The 23,556-nt window shown below is 45.5% G+C and overlaps 1 protein-coding gene across 1 annotated transcript in view; it reads right to left on the reverse strand.

Moving 5' to 3' along the window:
* LOC103185193 (A disintegrin and metalloproteinase with thrombospondin motifs 5) overlaps positions 1-16,109 on the reverse strand; it is a 35,672-nt gene extending 19,563 nt beyond the window's left edge. Inside the window, exon 1 of the mRNA XM_042334025.1 lies at positions 16,017-16,109. Coding sequence (XP_042189959.1) covers positions 16,017-16,109 — 93 coding nt within the window. The remainder of the gene's footprint in view (positions 1-16,016) is intronic.
* Positions 16,110-23,556: the final 7,447 nt, after the last annotated feature.

Here is a 23,556-nt window from a genome sequence, read left to right on the forward strand (position 1 = left end):
GAGGGGGGAAAAACACAATCCAAAGTTATTCTTTTTTTTGGTTTTGCAAAAAATAACACATACGAACACACAAACAGACAGACAGTCGGACATATATACACATATACACAGAATACACACACACACACACGGGCTGCAGTGAGTGACTGGAGAGAGCAGTGGGTTTAGCTGTGAGATGGGAAGCGGTGTAAAACAAAGCATTTATAGTGAAATCCGCTAACCGGTCGGCAGATCGTCACTTGCGTCTTAAAGGCGAAGTTCAAATCTCCCCCCACCCCCCCCACCCCCCTCCTCCTCCTCCTCCCTCCCTTCCTCCCTCCCTCCCTCCCGGCTATACACCGTATATTAATCCCACTGGTGAAGCACTACGATAAACAGTACCTATTCGAAACGCTGACCGACTCTTTTCAGGCTTATTTAATTCCTAAAACATATGTATATATATATATACATATACACACACACACACCACACATATACATACACACACACCACACCACACACACACACACACATATATATATATACACACATCCAGCTCCAATCCCCCCCCTCCCCCCCTCACCCAAGTTTCACACACAAACACACACACTTAATAACAGCAGCAACAACAACTTGCATTTACATCGCGCCCTTTCATATCCTGGACGGCGTCTCGGAGCGCTTAACAGTGGCGGAAAATGGGGAGAGAGAGAGAGTGGGGGACTGGGCGGGGTGGGGGGGGAGAGTGCCAGGTGAAGGGGTCGAGGGAGAGAGTTCCACAGCTTCGGGGTTCACTGGCTGAAAGCGCGGCTGTTGACGGTGAGGCAAAGGCGTACTTTCACCTGTTATTCTCCTGGAGTAACGGGTGAAAGGGCAAGTTGTTGAAGTGATTTTTTTTTTTGGGGGGGGGGGCAGGTGAGGAAGAGCGGATGGGGGGGAATAAGTGAAATAAAGAATTGAACGAGCTGAAATAAAATACCACAGCAACAACAACTCCACGCACTGCACGCAGAGAAGCATTTCGGCACGCTTATAATCCTTAGCATATCGCGCCTTAACATGTCGTTGAGACACCAACGACAACAACAACACTTGGGGAGGACTTCCCGAGGCGCTGGAAACTCCTCGAGTCTCCAAACGCGACTGAAAAATTCCCTGTGTCTGGAAATTTCCCTGTGTCTGGAATGGAACGCGCACTCTCTCAGATGGACGATCCCGCTTACCTAATTCCGGACAATATTAGGCGCAGGTTGGCAAGAGCCACGGTTTAGGGCCCCCTGAGCGGGGGTTGGGGTAACTGCTGGAGGCTAACCAGCTAAAACCCCATAGCTTGCCATTGAGAGCATTGCTGGCAAGCTTTCCCGCTTTGAATTATTTTACTTCCCTAAGCTGATAGCATTAAAACTCACAGCACCTACATTTCCGTTGAGCACCAGCAACCAGCTGTCTATTTTCTCTCATCTAAAGTTCATTGCTTATTATATTAAGCTCTGCAGCTTTCTGGCCCTCCGAGAGGCACTCTCACTACTGGGTTGGAATTCCTTAGGTTACAAGCTCCCACATTGAGACTTTGAGTTTACAATCTAGATTAATGTCCAGTTGATGGAGCTCCTCTTCCCAACATACTATGCTTGACAGCAATATTTCTTGGTCAGTAAGTCTCTTCACCATGTTTCAGAATATCTAAACCTACAGAAACGTATATATGGACACTTCTTTTTGTCTAGCGTGGAGTATGCACTCTCTCCCCAGAGTGACACACTCTGTCTGCTTACTTATTCCAAATCATAGGAATTGAGAGTCCCAGGAAGTCATACTCCAAGTAACCGATAGTCCCAGTAAATGTTACTCCCAGTGAGTAATAGTCTCATTAACTGAAATTCCCAGTAACCAATGCTCTCTGTGACAAATACTTCTCGTTCCCAATGAACAAGAACAAAAACAACTTGCATTTATACAGCATTCTTCACGTGGGGCACATTATAATTGATTACTGCCAGCAATTGATGGTTACAACATTATCCTCAGGTATAAAAAGAATGTTGTTTAGCTCAGATTTAATTTGACTGTTTTAATACATTCATTTCAGGTCTGTATGTTTGTGTGTGTGTGTATGTATGTAATTAATTAAGAAATCTGAGCGGGGGCAATTGGAAGTGGGAGTCTCGAAATTCTAGATGTTCTCATTAAAGAATTCCGGCAAAATCAACAACACAAAATTTCTAAAGATTTGATTTAAAAATAATCTGTGATAAAGAATTGTTAGGTGCACACTCCAACTGGCTCACTCTCTTTCTCTCTCTCTCTCTCTCTCTCTTGGATCGGGTCAGAATGCAAGTGAACTGATGTACATGCACTCACCTCCTTCTTTTACACTTGCCTGTCGTGAGGATCGGAACAGTCACTCAAAAATCATATTAATAATCATTGCATTTGATATAGCTCAAAGTGTCTCTGAGGTATAGCGCCTGTTTCATATCCCCCGCCCTACCATCAGCAGGCAGATTTTCAACCATTCTGTCCCTACTCTATGGAACTCCATTCAACGAGTTCCTACCACTTGCTCGTTCACTCCCTTCCCTTGTTCAATGCACATTTTAAAACTTGCTCTTTCACCACGGTGTCTCGTTCTTCTTTTCCCTCCCCACCCTTCTCGGTCCCCCCCCCCCCCACCCTCTCCAGCTCCCATACCCGGCTAGTGTAGTCAAATGTATTGAGACGTCCCATCCTCCCAACGTGAAAGACGCTGTATAAACGTAAATTGTATCGTACATATTGACAAACAATTTACATTTCCTTGCAATCAAACATTAAATAAGTGATTTAGAAACTCTTCTGTTTTCACTTAGCGCCATGGTATCGTTAACCTCTGCTTAAAACGTCAGACTTGGGACATGAACCTGCAACTTTCTGCCCCAGAGGTGAGAGCGCTACCAACTGAGCCAAGCTGACACCAATACACATGTAAGAAGCTGGCGGAATAGGCTCTATGTGGCTGAATGGTCTCCGACTTTTTCTGAGTTCCACACAACTCCATTTTATTTCCAGGCGATGGTTTAATTGACTGAGCCACTGGTCACAGTCACACGTTTTGTGTTAAAGACGCAGAGTTCAAGCTCTGAGTACTCAGGGAGGTTAGCCAGGGTTCTAGGAAGAGGAGTTTTGGGTTTTGTCCCATTTTATTATAAGGTTCATAAAAACACTTTGCAGCTTTTATTGTTTTTCTTCAGAAAAACACCAAGATTAGCTCACTTGTGGCACATAGCAAGTAGCACACTGTGCGAGCAGCAACATTATTGGACGAGCAGAACAGCCGGCGTTCCTGATGATGACAAAAATAATCCTTGTATTTGTTGCAGAGCCTATAACTTCTCAAAGCACTTCTCACAGTTTGGCGACTGAATTTGTAGGTGAATGCAGCAGCAAATTTCTGTGCAGCAATGTCCCATGAACAGCCGTGATCTGATTGAGTAACTTTTAGCAGGTTGGGGTGGGGGTGGTGGGGTTTGGGGGGGAATTATCAGTTGTCGGCCAGGATGCAGAGAGAGACTACCTTCTCTTTTCAAGTTGCTCTCGCTCACTCCCCCGTGGAGTCCTGTAGCTAGTGCTTAAAGCATTTGCCTCGCAAGCGAGAGGACCTGAGTTTGAGTCCTGGGCAAATGTACAGTCAATTCACTTTACAGTGTATTTTGTGAAGCACTTTGAGACTTCTCAATGACCTGATAGGGCACTATATCATATATAAGTGTTATTATTATTAAGTAGCGGGATTTCTAATATCTACCTGATCAGGCACAGATGATTTAATATCATGTCCGATGAATGGCCCCTCTGACAATGCAGTGCTCTCCCCCACACACCCCCCACTACTGAGTTGAAACATCTGCCTGGACTGTGAGCTCACGTATGTGCAAGGGATGGATATTGCAATATTGCTCAACAGACTTGTTAGTTTTGTCACATCACAACTGCATTGAGCGCAGTGTAACAGGATGCATCGCAATCCCTTTTAAAAGTTAAGACGAAAACTCAGTGGTGAGTAACAGTTAAAACGGTGGCATGAAAGAGACCACATCTGAAACCGATTAGGCTCCATATGGCACGCTCTAATTTAAGCTACTCTGGTGTAGGGCTGTCTTTTTCCGCCACAGAGACCTTTAAAACCACACAGGAGAAGGAAAAAAACACTTGAATTCTGTCCAGCAACCTCCCTCCCTTCCTCCCTCCTTCCCCCTTTAAATGTACTGAATCGATATCTGATGTATTTTTAACAAGGTGCATTTTCTCCAGTGACTTATATTTGACAACTCTTGCTTGGAAGTTTTCCTTATCTGAAGGTTTGTTGTTGGCCAGGTTGCTGGGAGACACTCCCTCCCCCCCACGCCCCCAACTCTGTCCCGCATTCTCCCCTCCGTCCTGCCCCAATAGACTTGAAAAATTCCTGGGATTCTTTATCAGGAGTTTTGTAATGAATGTTTTGCTGGCACATTGAGTTTAATAAGTTTAATAATCGTGGGGCAAAAAAAAGAAGCTTGCTTACACACCCCTAGAACCAGCCTGTTGGAAATAGGCAGCAGGTGTTTAGTGCAAGGCTTGTTTGACAGATTGGTCAAAGATAGCCAGAGCTTTGCAGCGGTCCAAGCAAACTAGTTAGAGTGGTTTTACCAGGCTCTCATTAACCAGAGCTCTGAAATGTGCCACGGTTTTAAACTTAGAACCACTGTCTTAAAATAATAGGCCTTGCAGCTGATACAATGCCCTGCAACTTCGATATGTCTCAAAAACGCTTCACAGGTAGTAATAATAATAATAATAATTCTGGGCCAGGCAGGTCCACAGTATTCCAGGGCACCGCTGATGACAGCACAGCCAGTCTGGCTCATCAGCAGGACCTGGAAGGGCAGACCAGTCCCAGGGGCCAGAGAATCCTCCCATTCGGCTCCTGTTAACCCTGCAAGCCAAAGCCCTAACGGTCCTAGCTGGACAAGCAGCAGGAAAGCTTACCAGACAGTGATATCAATGGCAAGCTATATGGTTTTAGCTGGTTAGACTCCAGCAGTTACCCCAACACACACTCTGGTCCCCAAACCTTGCCTATCTCTGAAATTTCTATGTGCAGGTGGAGTGCATGGAAATCTCAGTTTGGTTTGGATATTCTTAAACACGCCAGATTGAGAGTTCTGCATATGCATGTCACCTACACATGGAAATTCCTGTGCATTGGAATGGCATGTACACTCTCTCTCTCTCTCTGGTGGGACATATCATGCTTACCTAATTCTCGAGAGTATTAGGTACAGGCTGGCAAGAGCCAAAACTTATGTGGGACCTTAGAGTTTGTGTGTTGGGGTAACTGTTGGCGCTTAATCGGTTAAAATGACATGGCTTGCCATGGAGAGCTCTTCTCATTGCTTGTCTCTGTAGAGCTACCTTCCAATTAGGGCTTTAGTTTGCAAGGTTTAAAGGAGCCGAGTGAGAAGAATGCCTGCCCTCAGTGTTACTGGTCTGCCCATCCATGTCCTACTGATGAGCCGGGTAACTAGTCTGTCATCATCAGAGCCTCGGATCGCACTGCAACTGGTTGCCAGGAAGGTGTTTGAGGTCAAGACACTGGGACTCATTTAAAAAGCCGCTTGATGCCGTGATGGGAGGATGGCAGGGTAGGTATTCTGGAGATCAGATCGGCGGAAGGGCCTTCTTCCTTCGAACCAGTCTTGTGACCTTGGCCTTGACCACTGGAGAGTCCACACTCTGATATAAAACGTTCACCTCTTTGTTAAACTCTTTTTTTTCTCTCCTCTCTGAAGCCGCTGACTCATGCTGTAGAATCATAATGGAAGAAACTCCAATCAGACCTAGATTTACTCTATTAATAAACCCGGCATTTCAGTGTCCAGAAATTATGAGGCTCATAAACCACAGTCTTTCATTTTGAAGTCATTATTCTATTTTCAATGAGTTTCTTCTGAGAATTTCGGAAAATAAAAAATCGCCAAAGTTAAAACCGAATTCGACAATTTGGCCAATTCTGGACACTTTGAAATGCCACGTTTTAGAGTGTAAATCCAGACCCAGATGAATTTCTACCAAATAGAATTCTACAGCACAGGATCAGGCCATTCAACCCATCATGCCTGTGCTGGCTCTCTGTAAGAGACATCTATTCAGTTCCTATCCCTTGCCTTTACCTCATTCTGTGTCAGCCTGGCTCAGTTGGAAGCACTCTCGCTTCAGGTTGTAGTTTCAAGCCCGCCCACGACGGGGCTTGGAATCCATATAGTCTCCGTTCATTAGATGAGACGTTAAACCGAGGTCCTGTTTGCCTGTTCAGCTATAAGATCTTATGGCTCCCATGGTGAATGTAAAAGATCCTATGACTACTTGAAAAGAGAAGGGATTTTCTTTCTCCCGGTGTCCTGGTCAACAATGTCCGAAATAAAATCAGTCATGCGTTTGATTGCTGTTGGTGGGACATTGCTGTGTGCAAATCGGCTGCTGTGTTTGCCCCAAACCATATAGCCGCTCCATTTTATAGTAAATCCTGTGAAGTGCTTTGAGACATCCTCCTGATGGGAAAGACGCTAAAACAATTGTAAGGATTATTTTCATATAGACTAATTTTTTTTAACGTGTATTATGGGAGCAAGCCCTCGGCATCTGTCAACTAATTGTTCTGACCAAATTCAGGACGAGGAATCATTTCTTTACAGAGAGGGAATGGATTGGCAGGAAGAGTGGTTGAAGCCATGACCTTAGTCCCTTTCAAGAAAGGGCTTGATGCTGTAATGGAAGATGGCAGGGTGGATGTTCAGGAAGGATGAGATCAAATGGGCCTCTCTCATAAGCTAACTACTGGGGACTGGGAGGTAGCTTTACAGCTGGGAAGAGATTGCACTGAGCTGGCCCTGAGTTCAGGCTAATGGAGAGCTCTCTAACATCGATCGGACCCGAGATAGGCTCTGTTTGGAGATGGGACGTGTTCCACACATGCATTCCCTGCATTCCTAAAGCACCTTTGGGACTGACTCGGAATGGTGTGCTTAAATGTGCGGGTCGAGATGAATTGATAATTTCACATTAGAAAAAAAATGATGCTGCGAGACTCAGCCTCCACTATTGTGGGATTTATTCATTAGACAAAAAATGCTTGCAATCCCTCTCCATTTGTTCACAGCTGTCAAACTTGGAAAGAAGTATAGTGACTTCAGACCAGGAAACATTAAGGCTGAAAACACTGGAGGCAAATTAAACTCAAAACACTCGACGGGAATAATAATAATCCTTGCATTTGACACGGCGCCTCATCATTGTTGTCGAGATATGTCAAAGCGTTTCACAGGATTTTACTGTGAAATGTAGTGACTGTCTATTTTGCAAGCCAACACAGCAGCCAATTTGCGCCCTGCAACTTCCCCACAAACAGCTGTGAAGTGAACGATCAGTTTTATCTGGGGAATTGTTGGTCAGGACACTGGGAGAGAGAAACTCCCTTCTCCTTTTTGAATACAAAAACCAACAACTTGCATTTATATAGGGTATTTATATATATATATGCCTCATGCAGGGCAGCGTTCCGTCGTGCTTGATGCATTGCACCAGAATGGAAATGGTTTAAGAAACTGTTTCAATCCTGAGATGGGAGAGTGGTGGTAGAGTGGGTATTCTGGAAGATGAGATCAAATGGGCCAAAGGGCCTTCTTTATTCTGAAACCTCTTATGTGATCTTTTCCATGTTGAGTTAAGCTGGGCGAACAACAAAGAAAGATAAGAGTATATAAGAAAGATAAGAAAGATAATTATTAAATATATAACAACAACTTGCACTTATATAGTGCCCTCTACGCAGGGTAGCATCTAAGAGCACTTAAGAATGGCGGAGCCTGACTCCGAGCCGGGGTGGGGGGAGCGGGGAGGTGGCCGTAAGCATGGTCGAAGAGGAAGATTTTCAGGCGGGACTTGAAAAAAGGGAGAGAGGGGGCACGGTGGAGGGATTCAGGGAGACTGTTCCAGAGTTTTGGGGCATAGTGGCTGAAAGCGCGACCTCCGATGGTGGGACTGAGGGTGCGAGGGACGAGCAGGAGGCTGGTGCCAGTCGAGCGGAGGTGCTGGGTGGTGGATTGGGGAGTGAGGAGGTCGGAGAGGTAGGGAGGTGCCAGAGAGTGAAAGGATTTGATCACAAGAGTGAGGATCTTGAAGTCGATCCATTCGGTGATGGGGGAGCCAGTGGAGCCTGGGCCAGAACTGGTGAGATGTGGGTACGGAGTTTGGTCCGGGTCAGTATGCGGGCGGCAGAGTTCTGAATGAGCTGGATCTTGTGAATAGTGGAGTTGAGGAGATTGACGAGGAGTGTGTTTAAGTAATCCAAGCGGGAGGTGACAAACCATGCATGAGAGTTTCGGCTGCGTTGGGGTAAGGTACGGTTGAAGGTGGACAATGTGGTGGAGGTGGAAGAATGTGGGCCTGGTCAAGGACTGGATGTGGGGGAGGAAGGACAGCTGGAGGACAAACCGAACACCTAGATTGCGCACTGGTTTGGTGAGTCTGAGGGAGAGCCCAGGGAGGTTGAGAAGTTTAGATCCGCAGGAGTGAAGATGTTGACGGGAGCTAAAGAGTACGGCTTCCGTCTTGTCCACATTCAGCTGCAGGAAGTTTGCACTCATCCAGGCTCTGATGTCTGCCAGACAAACTAATGGAATATCGGCGGCCTGGAGTTTGGTACTGGATGAGGCAAAGTAGATTGGTGTGTCATCTGCATACATGTGGAAGTTTACGGGGGCGGTCGGTTAAGTAGGAGTCAAGCATCATGACAGGAGAAGTAGAAGGATGGAGGGGAAGGGAAGGGGAGCAGATAGACAAGACCTCATGTCAGATCAGACCCACATCACTGAAGGAGCAATAGGCGGGGGAAGGATGAGAGGACAAAAAACAGGACTGAGAAATGCTGATGGGATTTGCATTACATCCTTCTCCCCACCAGGCTGGGAATCAAATCAACGCTGAGGGAGTTCAAACCGCAGATTTTGAGAAGCCTATTCAATGTGAGCATGGTTTCAAGATGAGGTCATGGTGGCACAGAGCCTGGCTCTGGTGTTGAGCTGGTGAGTGGGTTGGAATTTAGGGAATGGACTTCATGGACAATGAAGGATCCGTGCGTGGGAGCTCCAGTCTGCTTCATCATTACCACTCACAGACTTGTCTGTGGTAATGAGATGCCTCAAACAGGGATACTAAACAAGTATTTGAGTGGTTAGAGCACTCGCCTCGCAAGCGAGAGGACCTAGGTTTGATTTCCGGGCAGGGCGAAACCTTAGGCAAGTTTCCTTACTTCACAAGGCTCTATTTACCTAGCAATAAGTAGGAACGTGGCTGTTAGTCAACTGGCCAATCACTTTCTGGAGGTAATAATCCCTTAAAAAATATATATATTTGGTCACTACTGTGCGCTGCCACATTTCACCCACAAAATACACAGTCTCCAATGTATTTTGTGAAGCGTTATGAGACGTCTCAATGACTATATCAAATCAAAGGATTATTATTATCAGATCGCAGTGCCACTCAGTAACCTGGATAGTAAAATGTTTCGCTGCAATATCTCAATGCGGTTCACAATTAATTGTGTGAGCAAGTACAGATGTCAGATGGCTCAGTTAGTAGTCTCTGAGTCAGAAGGTTTTGGGTTCCAGCCTCCCCAGTCGAGACTTTGAACTCGGCTGAACAGCTCCAGTGCGGATGAGACTTTAAACTGAGATCCCATCTATGCCTGTGCAGGTGGATGTCAAAGACCTGAAAAGAGAGGGAGTTATTTTTTTCTGGTGTCCTGATGGGAGATGGGCTATCACTTCATGGCTGTTTATGGGACATTGCTGTGGGCAAACTGGCTGCTACGTTCGCCTACAAATTACACAGTCTCTGCAATTTACAGTGAAATCCTGTGAAGCGTTTTGACATCCTCCTGACGTGAAAGGTGCAATATCAAATGCAAGGATTAGTTATTAATATTTAATTGTGGCAGTGCCGTTCAAGGCAGTGAGCTCATCTCAAGAGTCAGAGGTGACTGATGATTCTTGGGCTTAATACCATCTTATAATTTAAGATCGTGCAGCATTTTGGAAAAGCAATCTTATGTTCAGCCTCAGTTTGGAAGAAGATGCAGAAAACTGACTTTGGAATTAAGTCTGATCTTAAGACTTGCTTTCCCCAAACTCTGCACCAACAATTCTATGATACTGTAATGATTATCAGCCTAAGACCATTTCTAACCCAAAGGCAAGGGCAGGGGCAGTTTGAGGATGAGGCTTATTTGCTGTGTAACTATGATACTAATAATAATCCTTGCATTTGATATAGCGCCTTATCACGCCTTCGAGATATCTCAAAGTGCTTCACAGCTTAAACTGTAAGATGAATTGACTGCATATTCTGTGGGCAAAACACAGCAGCCAATTGCACACAGCAGTGTCTCACAGACAGTCATGGATTGAGTAATTCATTTTTTTTATTGTTAGTGATCTGCCAATCCACTAACAACTGGGTTCATACCTCCTGCTAGGTAAACAGAGGCGCGTGTAGCAAGGAAACTTGCCCAACGTTTCGCCCTGCCCGGGAATCAAAAAAGCCATTACCTCTCACTTGCGAGGCGAGTGCTCTAACCAATACGCTCCATTGTGCAGAGTCATTGTTTATCAACCTTTCGTAAGGTTGAGGTTTAACCGCGGGGTAACTGTGCGGAGTTACTGTTTTCCAGCAATGTGAGGGTTAACTGCTGCGTCACTGTTACAGAGTCACCGTTGCATGTTGCTATAGCACCTTTCATGCTGTGAGGACGTCTCAAAGCTCTTTACAGGAATGTAATGTAGTGATGATGCGTTTGTAGGCAAGGTGAGGGTTAATTACTGTGAATCAGTATGGAGTTGCTGTTTATCTGGTAGGATGAGAGGTAATCACTACGTAACACTATGAGACAGGCACTTGATCCAGATACGCACCAAATGACGCCCTTCATAAAAGTCACAGCATAGCGCTCACGTCCTGGGTTGTGTAACGTATTCAGCAGGGTACAAGTTACTCAACTTCCAGTTCCCAGAGATGTTGCCATTTATCCATCCACACCGATGCCCATTCAGTTTCCCTCCCTCCCCCGCAATCATTCAGCGTTCCTGTTTACAATACGGCTGTTTTTACACAGTGAGTTGCCTGAGGTCAAATGCCTTGAAATGTGAAGAGGCTAGCGAGGCGCTGTGATCACAGCATCTTGTAGGAAACGCTGTGTAATTTTATGATAACTGCACTTAAGGACTGACCGAGAGAGCTCTTAATTGACTTTAAGTGTCTCCTTCAGCAATCTGCTGGGACTGGAGCCTATTTCAGTTGGACAGAATGCGGAAAGAACATAAATTGAAGAAATACAATTAACAAACTCTTCTGTGACTGCCTGGAATGCTGTTTTGTCTCCGCTAACAGTAAGGCCTGCAGCTCCCTGCTGTAAGATGTATCCCAGAATATTACAGCACAGAAACAGGCCATTCACACACACATCCTTTAATATTTCTCCTTTCAGATGACATAGCTGTCAGCCTGCCTCAGTCTCAGTTAATAGCATTCTCTCCTCCGAGTTAGTACATTTCTGAGTTCAAGCACCCAAGTCAGGGGCTTTGAGCTAACTGTCTAGGATGACGCAAATGAATAGTGCTGGTGTGTGTGTGTTGTATTGTCGGAAGTGCCGTTCTTTTGGATGAGACGTGAAACCAAGGTTCTGCCTGCCTGTTCAGGTGGACATTAAAGAAACCATAACAGCATTCAAAAAGAGTTTCTCCTGTTGTCCTGGCTAACAATCCCCATTTGGCCATTTGTGGGACGTTGCTGTGTGCAAATTGACTGCTGCGTTTGCCTACAAAATACACAGTCACTTCACGTGAAACCTGCAAAGTGCTTTGAGACATCCTCAAACACACTGTATCAAATGCAAGTATTATTACTATTATTGTTATATTTGTCCATTGATGGTCAACAACTGTTTATGGCAGAGAATTAAACATCCCAAACACCCTCCATGTAAAGTCAGTTTTCCCCTTTAATTCCCTTTAGTGGATATCCCAGATTTGTGTCCCTCTCATTACTCACTATCGTGTAGAAATAACCATTTAACTTGCCATAACTCATCACAATCTTGAAGACCTTAGTTTGATTCCCCCCTTAAGCTCCAGTGAAATAAATCCACAACTTCTCAAGTCTCTCTTCATAAGATACAAATATAGCGACAGGAAGAACTACTTCATGCAGAGGGCAATGAGATTGTGGAACTCACTGCCTAAAGCGGTGGTTGAATCAGATGGTATAGATGGATTCAAGAGGAAAGCGATATATACACACAAGGGAGAAGGGAATAGAAGGGTTTGGGAGAAATTAAGGAGTGTCTGGACACTGACAAGGAATGAATGACCTGTTCTGCACCGTATATTCCGTAAAATTAATTGATGTCCTCTCATCCCTGGTAGTGTCCGAGTGAATCTTTCACTGAGATTTCTTGCTGAATAATAGTCAGGATATCTGGAGAATCCAGACCATTGTCTACCTGCTTTTGCCATCTCCGTTACACTTGTGACTTCTTCTGTGTGTATTGATCTGATGTGGTCCACGCTGTTTTATTGTTCCAGCTGGGAGACAAATCAGTGCAGTGACATCTGTAAAATGGGATTTTCACATGCAAAATGTTTACCTGACCAGGAAGAGTGTACAATGGAGATTTAGTCTGTATCTAACCCTTTCTGTAGCTAACCTGGGAGTGCTGGACAGACAGCGTAGAGGGAGCTTTACTCTGTCTCTCACCTGTGCTGTCACTGACCTGCGAGCATCATTGGAGCTGTACTAGGTGCGACCACACTGCCGAGCTTGAGAATGATATCTGGGGATCTGAGCTCAGATTAATTAGCAATATAGCCCAGCATCTTGTCTGTCTAGTCATGTGTTGCCCAACACTATTTTGACATACTGAGTGATGAGTAAATTAATACTCCTGGATTTTTTTCAGCTTCCCCCTTGGAAAGTTCTATCCCATCCATGGAGTACATGCGTTTCCTATTCTTGGATCCTACATGCATTACTGTGAAACTTCATTTGCCAATTATCAAACCATGCGTAAACTTTATCAAGCTCTCCCTGTAAGATCTCTGGTGCCTCCTATTCCTCAGCTCCCCCTTACTGGTATTGTGTAGATTTGTGTAATTCTGTAACGTATTGGTTAGAACACTCACCTTGGAAGCAAGAGGACCCGGATTCGATTCCCGGGCAGGGAGAAACTTTGGCAAATTTCCTTACTCAAATGCCTCTGTTTACCTAGCAGTAAGTAGAAACCCTGCTGTTAGTTGATTGGCGGATCACTTTTCGGGAGTAATAATCCCTCCCCCCAACAATGTGGCCACTCAAACCACGACTGTTTGTGGGATACTACTGTGCGCAAGTGGCTGTTGGGTTTTGCCTGCAAATACACAGTCAATCCATTTTACAATGTATTCTGTGAAGCATTTTGAGACATCTCAACGACATGATAAGGCGCTTTATGCAAGGATTATTATATTATTATTATTACATCACGGGGGATTCCGTTCTCTCTTTCTCTCAGCGAAATAAGGGGAGGCTCTGTTAGTGTTCTCAATACAAATGAGAATACTGTTGCAATCACTCACGGTTGAGTTGTGCTGAGAGGCAGAGATTTATCATTGTGTAATGTATATCACATGGGAATGGGCCTGGAGTCTGGGATAAAATGAGATACTCTTTGAAAGATGAGCAAAGTAAAATGCGAGTATTTGTAACCTGAGTTCGGAAGTCAGCGACATGATGAATGACATTTTTTTCAGTGGGCCGGGTGTCTGACATATGCGGAAACCCATCAACATGATTAAGAATATTCCAAACCACAATCCAAACCGTATATTCACCTTTGCCTCAAAGAATCCCTGTGCCTATAATGGAATGCGCAATCTCTCCCCAGAGGGGCGCACGCTGCTTACCTGATTACAGAGAGTGCTGATATGGGTTGGTGGCAGCTAAGGCTTAGAAACCCCAGCGTATATGGTAGGATATTGGGAGAGTTTAACCAGCTAAAATCACATAGGCCATTGAAAGCATTGTCTGGCAAGCTTCCCGTTGCTTGTCCAGCTTGGACCACCTTAGCTGGAACTTTGGGTTGCAGGCTTAAAAGGAGCTGAGTGGGAAGGATCTCTGCCCCCAGTGATCCTCTGCCCGTCCAAGTCCTGCTGATGACCCAAGAAAGACGATAACAACAACAACTTGCAATTATATAGTGCCTTTCACGCAGGGTACAGTCTCACAGCACTTAAACGATGCGGCGTTTTGCCTCAAAAATTCCCCAAGATCAACAAACACGGTTAAAAAAAAAAAGTCTGCATTGTTGGAGGTGCCGTCCTTCAGATAATACGTTGAACCAAAGTTACGTCCTCTTGTTCAGGTAGTCAGAAAAGATGCTGATTCTACTTGAAAAGAGAAGGGGATTCCTCCCGGTGTCCTGATCAACAATCCACCAGATGAAATTGATTGTTCACTATGTGGCTATTGGAGAGACACTGCCTTGTGCAAACTGGCTGCTGCATTTGCCCATAAATATACAATCACTGTGCTTTGCAGCAAATGCCCCTTTGAGACGTTTCAGTGTTACATCAGATTTAAAGATTTTTATTATCTAAGTGTGCATAGACAGCCTTGAAACACTGGATACATATTGAGTTAACTTCTAACCCGGGAGAGCTGAAACCCAGGCAAACCGTAAAAATAACGCTTTGCCTTCAATTCCAAACATGTGTGTTTTTGTAACTACAATCCATCAGGAGGGGAGTGGAGATGAGGGGGAGGGACCAGGGAATCTCTGGCTGCAGTCCATGACCCTCTGATCCCAATTCATCCATGAAAATGAAAAACAACCCAGTCACCGTCCAAGTACACAGTAACTGTTTTCATCTCTGCTTTGCTACACCCATCTGATAATGTGAAGAGCGAATTTTCATACGACGCATAATCGATGGAGATGTTTTCTATTAATCGACGATGGTGGTGGGAGGGGTTGCCGTTAGCAATTTCCTCAGTAAATTGACGGGGGTGGTGGTGGGGAGGGAGTCAGTGGGAGGGGGAAACGATCCTTTATGGAATTCTAATTTGATACAATGCCTTTCAAGTTGGGAGGATCTCTCGAAGCGTTTCACACTTCTTATCCACTTACGGATGCAAAGAGCCGTGAGGTGAATGATTCGCTTCTCTATTATTCTTGGGGGGAGGGGTGTGTGTGTGTAGGGCTGTGTGTGTGCAAAAATGCAGTACGTAATATGATGAATTTCGACGGTGATAATTATCACATCTGGAAGGTGTGAAAGCTCGGGCTCCGATGGTGGTGGTGATGGGAGGGACATCTGGCTGGAGATCAGGATCTTGCCCGAAAACCTCTTTCCCTTCAACTCGCTGCCTCCATAATTTGAAGCTTTACTTTGAAACAAGGCTTCAGTAGAAGAGAATGCAAGGCTTAATTCATGAGTCTTAAAAGGGTGGGGGGGGAATGAGGTTTATACAAGGTCAGGCTCTTGCCTCGGTCCTGTGAGATGGAAAGGTGATGACAACAAAGAATGACTGTGCTGCGTTGTGCTGTGCAGACCCTGTTCCCACACACAGGGAATAATTCCCAAATCACAAGCGCTCTGTGCACTGACTCTGATACCAGGGGCCTGGGGGAGCTCTATGTGTTTGTTGCAAACCTAGATCATTTCCTACAGCGTCCTCCTCCAGGCAAAGTTCAATGCACAATTCTGCTCTTATTTTGTCCCACCAAAACAGACTGCAAACTGCCAGACTTTTTCTCAAGTGGGATCTTGGACCATCACACCACCCTCTCAGTCACCCTAATCTCTGGAATTCCGCCCGTCTCCTCTATCTTGCCCCTCTCTATCTTTCAATCCCACCTTAACACTTGGCCTCTACCTCACACCCTATTTACTTATCTTTAAATCCCTTAAGACCTTAAGACCTACCTCTTCAAAAGGTCCTACTGTCTCCCTTCTCCCTTGCTTGGTGTTCAACCCTGCCACTGTCCTCTCCCGCACTAGGCTCGACGACTCTATCATCCCCGTCCTTACCCAACTCCACTGGCTTCCCATCACACAGAGGATACAGTTCAAGATCCTGGTCCTCACCTTCAAAGCCCTCCACAGTCTTGCTCTCCCTACCTTTCTGACTTCCTTACCCCCACCGCCCTGTTCGCTCCTTCCATTCAGTGGGGTCTGGCCTGCTTCACGCCCCCGCCTTGCTTGCCCCATTATTGGCGGGCGGGCCTTCTGCCATTCTGCACTCACCCTCTGGAACTCCAGCCTGTAGTCCCTCCATCTCGCCCCTTCCCTCGCCACCTTCAAGACCCACCTCAAGACCCTCCTCTTCGACCGTGCTTTCGATATCCCTGCTTCCCCCCTGCCCTTCACCCTCCCCCACCCTGACCCTCAGCTTGGGTTTGGAAGTCTGTCTGTCCAGCGCCTTGGGACGTCCTCCAGACATGAAAGGCGCTTTACAAATGTAATTTTGTTGCTGTTGTTGTTGTGTAGCGCTCCGAGACGCTACCCTGCATGAAGCGTGCTGTGTAAACCTCAATTGTTGTATTAAAAGGGAAAATGTCCATTTCTTTGTTCTGCTTCAGATCAATTGCAAAGGAACATGCGATTTTATCGCAGGAACGACTTTGTGCTGTAAAATGGGAGGACGGTAGGTGGAGATTACCCAAGAGTGAGATCAGATGGGTTGAAGGGCCTCAGTGTTGTCTTGTGATGACTTTGTATGTACAGGTATGTTGAGCAATGGCCCTATTCTAGTGTTGTAGTCTCGGTATGACCATTGGAGCTAGATTTAGATTTAATCTGGATGCTCATAGGAACCGGAGTAGGCCATTCAGCCCCCTCCGAGCCTGCTGCGCCATTCTATTAGATCACAGCTGATCTATACCTCACTTCCAATTACCCGCCTTTATAAGAAGGATAATAAACTTTGCATTTGATATAGTGTTTTATCAAGTTGTTGAGACGTCTCAAAGTACTACAACAACAAATTGGATTTATATAGTGCCTTTCACGCCAGACAGTGCCTTGGAGTGCTTCACAGAATATACTGTACAGTGAACTGTATAGTTTGTGAGCAAAACGTGGCAGCCAATTGTGTACAGCAGTGTCCAACAAACAGTCGTAAATTGAGTGACCAAATTATTATTACTATTTTCTTTTTTGGAAGGAATTATGACCTACGGAAAAGCAATCCACCAATCAACTAATAACCGTGTTCCCACTTCCTGCTAGGTAAACCGAGGCGTGTGGAGTAAGGAAACTTGCCAGGAATCGAACCCAGGTCTTTCGCTTGCAAGGCGAGTGCTAACCATTGAGCTACAGGACTCCACTCTGAGATTCAGAGAGAGAGAAAGTCTGTGAAATCATCAGTGTGAATGTACAGCACTTCCTGGGTCTGTTTTTTGAAGGGATTATTACCCTTCACCAATCGACTAACAACCGGGTTCCTACTTACTGCAGAGGCATGAAACTTGTAAACTTGAAAAGTAAGGAAACTTGCCTAACATTTTGCCCAGTCTGGGAATCAAACCTGGGTCCTTTCACTTGTGAAGTGAGTGCTCAAACCAATATGCTACAGGACTCCATTTGATGTACAACATAACAACAACTTGTATTTATATATTGCTCTTCACGAAGGGGAACATCTCGGAGCGTTTAGGTATAGCACCTTACCACATTGTTGAAACATCTCAAAAGACATCAGAGGATATACTGCAATGATTGTGAACTTCGTAGGCAAACAGAGCAGCCAATATGCGCACAGCAATATCGTACAAACAGCTGTGAAGTGAATGACTAATTTTATTTCTCTCTGGGGGATTGTTGGCCAGGACATCGGAAGAAACTCCCTTCTCATTTCAAATAGTGTCACGGAATCTTTAACGTCTACCTGAAGAGGCACAGATGGCACTTCTGACAATGCAGCACTCCCCCCAGCACTCCAGTGGAGTGTCAGCCAAGACTAAGTGAGCTCAAAGTCCCCACAATCTTCTGACTCAAGAGGTGAGAGCGCTACCGTCTGAGCCATGTCGACATTTCGTTGTACAAGAAGCCGAGGTGAAAGGTGCAAGTAACCCGTAGAGAAGAAGGCCACTGAAAAGAAAAGAGTAGGACAGGATAGAAGTGAGCCAAATTGAGAAGTGCTTAGGTTCGCCAAGCTTGAGGAAGCATGAAAAGCTGGACTCTGATCCCTCCAGTGCACCAGCAAACAACATACTGGAGTTTGGCGCAAATCACTACATCCCCCTGGATAATCTCAAAGGCAGCGGACAGACAGTAGGCCCAGTATAAATGTACAAGTTCTCTTTCCAAACCCCTTCATGACAGGCCTTCTTTGGCAGCAATAGCCTACGTTCAACTCACTAATATTAATAATAATAATCCTTGCATTTGATATAGGGCCTAATCATGTCTTTGAGACGTTTCAAAGCACTTCACAGAATATACTGCAAAGTGAATTGACAGTATACCTTGTGGGCAAAATGTGGCGGCCAAACAGTCGTGGATTGAGTGACCAAATTATTATTACTATTTTCGTTTGTGGAAGGAATTATTATCCACAGAAAAGCAATCTGCCAATCGACTAAAAACAGTGTTCCTACTTGCTGCTAGGTAAACCAAGGCATGTGGAGTAAGGAAATTTGCCAGGAATCGAACCCAGGTCTCTCGCTTGCGAGGCAAGTGCTATCTACAGAGCTACAGGATTCCACTCTCAGAGAGAGAGAGATAGAGAAAGAGTCTGCGAAGTCATCAGCGTGAATCTTTAACACTTCCAGGGGCCTGTTTTATCCATTTGAGTTTGAAAATGTTCCCTTTCTCTTTCTCTGTCTCTCTCTGTCTCTCTCTCTCTCTCTCTCTCCCACTTGGAAAGTTTTGAGGCCCAAATCTGCAGAGAATGCTTTGGGAATTTATCAATTCTGACCACATGGTTTGAAAGAGTGAATGCTCTTGACAAGCGTGGATACTGTGTTCCGCAGATTCCTCTGTTCCAATCTCCTGTTTCGAATTGTGTACATAACAATAACATGAATATAATCTGTGAGATCATAACTCATTTCTTCAGATGGATGGCTTGGCTTCAGTGCCTCTCCCCATGGATTAACAGTCGCCAATATTTACTGTTGAAGCTCACGCCACCACCCAGCCTTAGTGGTACAGACAAGGTACCAGAGAGCACCCAGTGCTGAAAGAGTAGGGAGACCCAGCATTTTCTTGTTCCCTTGCTTTCTTGATACTACTACGACTAATAATAATTCTTGCATTTAATATAGCGCCTTGTCACGTCTTCGAGACTTCTCAAAGCGCTTCACAGAATACAACACAAAATTACATTTGTAAAGCACCCTCCACATTGGGAGGACATCCCAAAGCTCTTTCCGGAATATACTGTAAGGTGAATTGACTGTATATTTTGTTGGTGAAACATTATATATTATGTTATTATTAAATGTATAGTATATAATTATTATATTACAATATTCTTGTTCGCCGAGTGAGTAGCTCTCTCTACATTAGGTTCCAAGGTTGTAGGTTTATGTTGGGATTCGACCACACATTCCAGGCTGATACTCCAGTGCAGTGTTGGGAGAGCGCTACTTTGTTAAAGGTGCCGTCCTTCAAGGTGAAGCATTAAACCTAGTTAAACCTAATGACATTCTGAACATCTGTGATCAGGGCTCCCTCTGCCTCATTCTCCTCCTTGACCTCTCTGCCGCCTTCGCCACTGTCGACCACTGCATCCTCATACACCACCTCTCCTTTTTACTTAATCTTTGTGAATCTGCCCTTGCCTGGTTCGATTCCGATCTCTCTCACCGTCTCCACTTTGTTGCCTCCAATGGTTTCTCCTCCAGCACCCGCACTGTAACCTCTGGCGTCCCCAAGGACTCTGTCCTTGGCCCTCTCCTCTTTAATATCTGCATGCTCTCCCTTGGTGACATCATCCGCAGACATGGGGTCAACTTCCATCTCTATCTTTCTGCCTCCACCCTCAACTCCAGGACCACTGCTGTCCTGACAGACAGCCTGTCGGACATCAAGTCCTGGATGAGGGCAAATTCCCCACAGTTGAATGTGAACAAGATTCAGGCCCATCTGATTGGCTCGCGCCAGCGCCTCTGCACCTCAGGCTCTGGCAACATCAACCTCCATGGTTGCACATTTCAACTCACTAAGCCAGTCAGGAACCTAGGTGTCTTGTTCGACCCTCAACTGTCTTTTCTTCCCCACATCCAAGCCTTGACCTGCTCTGCCTTCCCTCAGCTCCGTAACATCGACTGACTCCGCCATTACCTCATCCCTCAGGCCGCTGAAACTCTTGTTCATGCCTTCATCACCTCCATACTCGACTATGCAAATGCCCTGCTTGTCGGCCTTCCTAACTCTTCCTTCCACAGGCTGCAGATAATCCAGAACTCAGCAGCCCGTGACCCCATCTCCCCTATTCTTGCCCAACTCCATTGGCTCCCTATCCTTCAGAGGATCCAGTTCCAGATCCCAGTCCTCACCTACAAAGCCCTCCATGGCCTCGCCCCACTCTATCTCTGCGACCTCCTAATGCCCTACCAACCCGCCCGCTCCCTCGGCTCAGCCGGTTCCGGCCTGTTCCACGTCTCCTGACCCACCCGCCCCACCATTGGCAGGAGAGCCTTCAGCCACTCTGCCCCCAACCTCTGGAATTCCATCCCCCAATCACTCTGCCTCACCCCCTCCTTAGCCTCCTTCAAGTCCCGCCTCAAAATCCTCCTCTTCGACCATGCCATCGGTCACCCCCCCCTTCCCCTCCCCTACCTTCTTCCCCCCTGACCCCAGTTGGGGTCTGAAATGCTGTGCACTGTCCAGCGCCTTGAGACATCCTCCTGACGTGAAAGGCGCTATACAAATGTAATCTTGTTGTTGTAGTTCCTGCTTGCTTCTTCTTCATGGGGAACGACCACATTGACATTATTCCTTTCCTTCACCCGTCTAATTGTGAAGCCATCTTATTCCCAGTGCTAGATTTGATCCTTGGTCCCTATTTCCCACATGGTGTCCGCTTGTCTCAGTTGATAACTCTCACGTTTTGAGTCAGAAAGTTGTGTATTCATGCCCGATGATGGAGCTTTGAACTTGAAGTCTATGCTGACAATCCAATGCAGTGCTGCATTGTTGGAGATGCCATCCAAAGTTTGAGACATTTAAACCAAGGTCCTGTCTGTCTGGTTAGATGGCTAGTGATAGTATCCAATAAATGAATGAAGTTTCTCTCGGTGTCCTGGCCGATCCATTCCCTGGATAAAAATGGTCATTTACTTCATTGCTGATTGTGGGACATTGCTGTGTGCAAATTTGCCGTTGTATTCACCCACAAATACATACAGACATTTATACTTTACAGAAAAATCCTGCAAAGTGCTTTGAGATGTTTCAATCTTATAGTTCTGTATAAAGTGCAAGGATTCTTCTTCCATTGAATAGCTTGTACTTCACAGCATTCACTTTGTCTCCATTCCGTCTCTCCCTATTCAGTGCTCCGAGATGCTATCCTGTGTGAAGGACGCAATATGAATGTTGTTGTTGTTGAGTATCCTGGATTTAGCTTCTTTTTGTGGGAGCATTATCTCCCAGATCCCACAGTTTCCTGTTGATTTGCCTGAGTTATAGTGTATGTCAGCTTTATCCCACTGGGAAGGATTGGATCCCATTTCGTACATTCTTCCGCCTATGATACCGTCTTGGAAGCGACTTCCGCTGCTGTGCCATTATCTTTGAAGCTTCCTCGAGCTGATTATTTGACTGTGGTTAAAATAATGCATCGTTGAAAATCTTTGATTCAAGTCCATCTGCTTTGCCTTCGTTCCTCTGGGTCTGGCCTCCTCCTTGTCCCCTGAGTCCTCTACTCCACCCTCAGCGGCCATGCCTTCAGCCACTATGCCCCGAGGCTCTGGAACTGCCTTCCTCGCTCCCTCCCTTCCCATTTTCAGGTCTCTGCTGAAGACCTTTCTTTTTGACCGTGCCTTTGGTCACCTTCCCCTCCCCCTGGCTCGGCCCCGGGATCCTAAACTGTAAAGCACTCTGAGACGCCGTCCGGTGTGGAGGGCGCTATATAAATCCAAGTTGTTGTTGTTGTGTTTCAGTGGATGGAGAGCTGGTGTTAAATGTTACTAAATACACACATAGTGAATCAATTTGCACAAAAGGTGCCATGATGTTACCTTTGCTCTGTCCAGAAGCTAATTTGTTTAACAACAACAATAAATTGGTTTGATTAGCATCTTTCACGTTGGGCGTACGTCCCAAGGTGCTGGACAATCAATGATTTGCAGCCGAGCTAGGGTTTGGGATAAGGAAGGCTGCCGGAGGGAATAAGAAGGGGTACAGACATCCCATTAAATAGTATGTCAATATGTCGGCTATAGGAAAAGAAAGCTTTGTTGCCTATAGGAACAGAATCCCCTTATGCCTATAGGAATGGAATGCTCTCTTGCCTATAGGAAGAGATGTCTTCCAACAGAAGGGATGTTGCTAAAGCAGACACATCAGCAAGGAATCATGTGCTCAAAGGCAGAAATCCTGCCTCACTCATTGTGTTAAAGAAATACAGGCAGTGACGTGTCTGGTTGTGGAATGAATTTAGGAATGTCTCCAAACAAGCATCGCTGCTCATCTGGAGCACATTCTCTGTTATCCAAGCGCCTCCAAGCTAGGGAAAACAAGTGTTGAGCTCAGGCCAACCTGCCTCTGTTTTTCATTAATAACAGTCAAAATCGCTTGTGAGTCTACGTTCAAAACATGAAACTGTTGAAAAGGCAACATTCCTTTCCCCATTCTGATAACTCAACGTAAACTGATTTTATAAGAAAATTACAGAACATTTTCCTCTCCTGGCATTGCTTCCAATAAATCCTCTTGAACTGTGAATGTTTTTTGTATGAGGGGTACTATCTAGCTTCAACCAAATTCCGACATCTGAACTGCAAGCACACTGGCAGAAGAGATTTCGAAAGAAGAGTCCCGAGATGAGAAACTTTCTCCCTAGGTATGTACAGTTGAGCCATCTCTATGTCCAATATACTAGGCAGGTGAGGTTGGCTTAGCTGGTAACAATCTCACCTCTGAGACACAAGGTTGGAGGTTCAAGTTGCGACTTGGAACTCGTACAATCTAGAATGACATCCCAATGCAGACCAGAGCGTTGCTACATTGTTAGAGCTGCCATCCATTGGATGAGAGGTTAAACTAAGGTCCCCTCTGGCTGTTGAGGTAGATGTTAAAGATCCTGTGGCACTATTCAGAAAGAGAAGGGAATTTCTCCCAATGTCTTCACCAAAAATCCTCCAAATAAAACTGTCATTCACTTTGTGGCTGACGTGGGACATTGCTGTGCACACATTGCTAACATTTTCACCCAGAAAATACACCGTTACAGTAAATCCTGTGGAACGTTTTGAGACGTCCTCCTGACATGAAAGGTGCTATATCAAATGCA

This window comes from Callorhinchus milii, unplaced genomic scaffold (assembly GCF_018977255.1).
Source record: "Callorhinchus milii isolate IMCB2004 unplaced genomic scaffold, IMCB_Cmil_1.0 Scaffold4, whole genome shotgun sequence".
Taxonomy (NCBI): Eukaryota; Metazoa; Chordata; class Chondrichthyes; order Chimaeriformes; family Callorhinchidae; genus Callorhinchus; species Callorhinchus milii.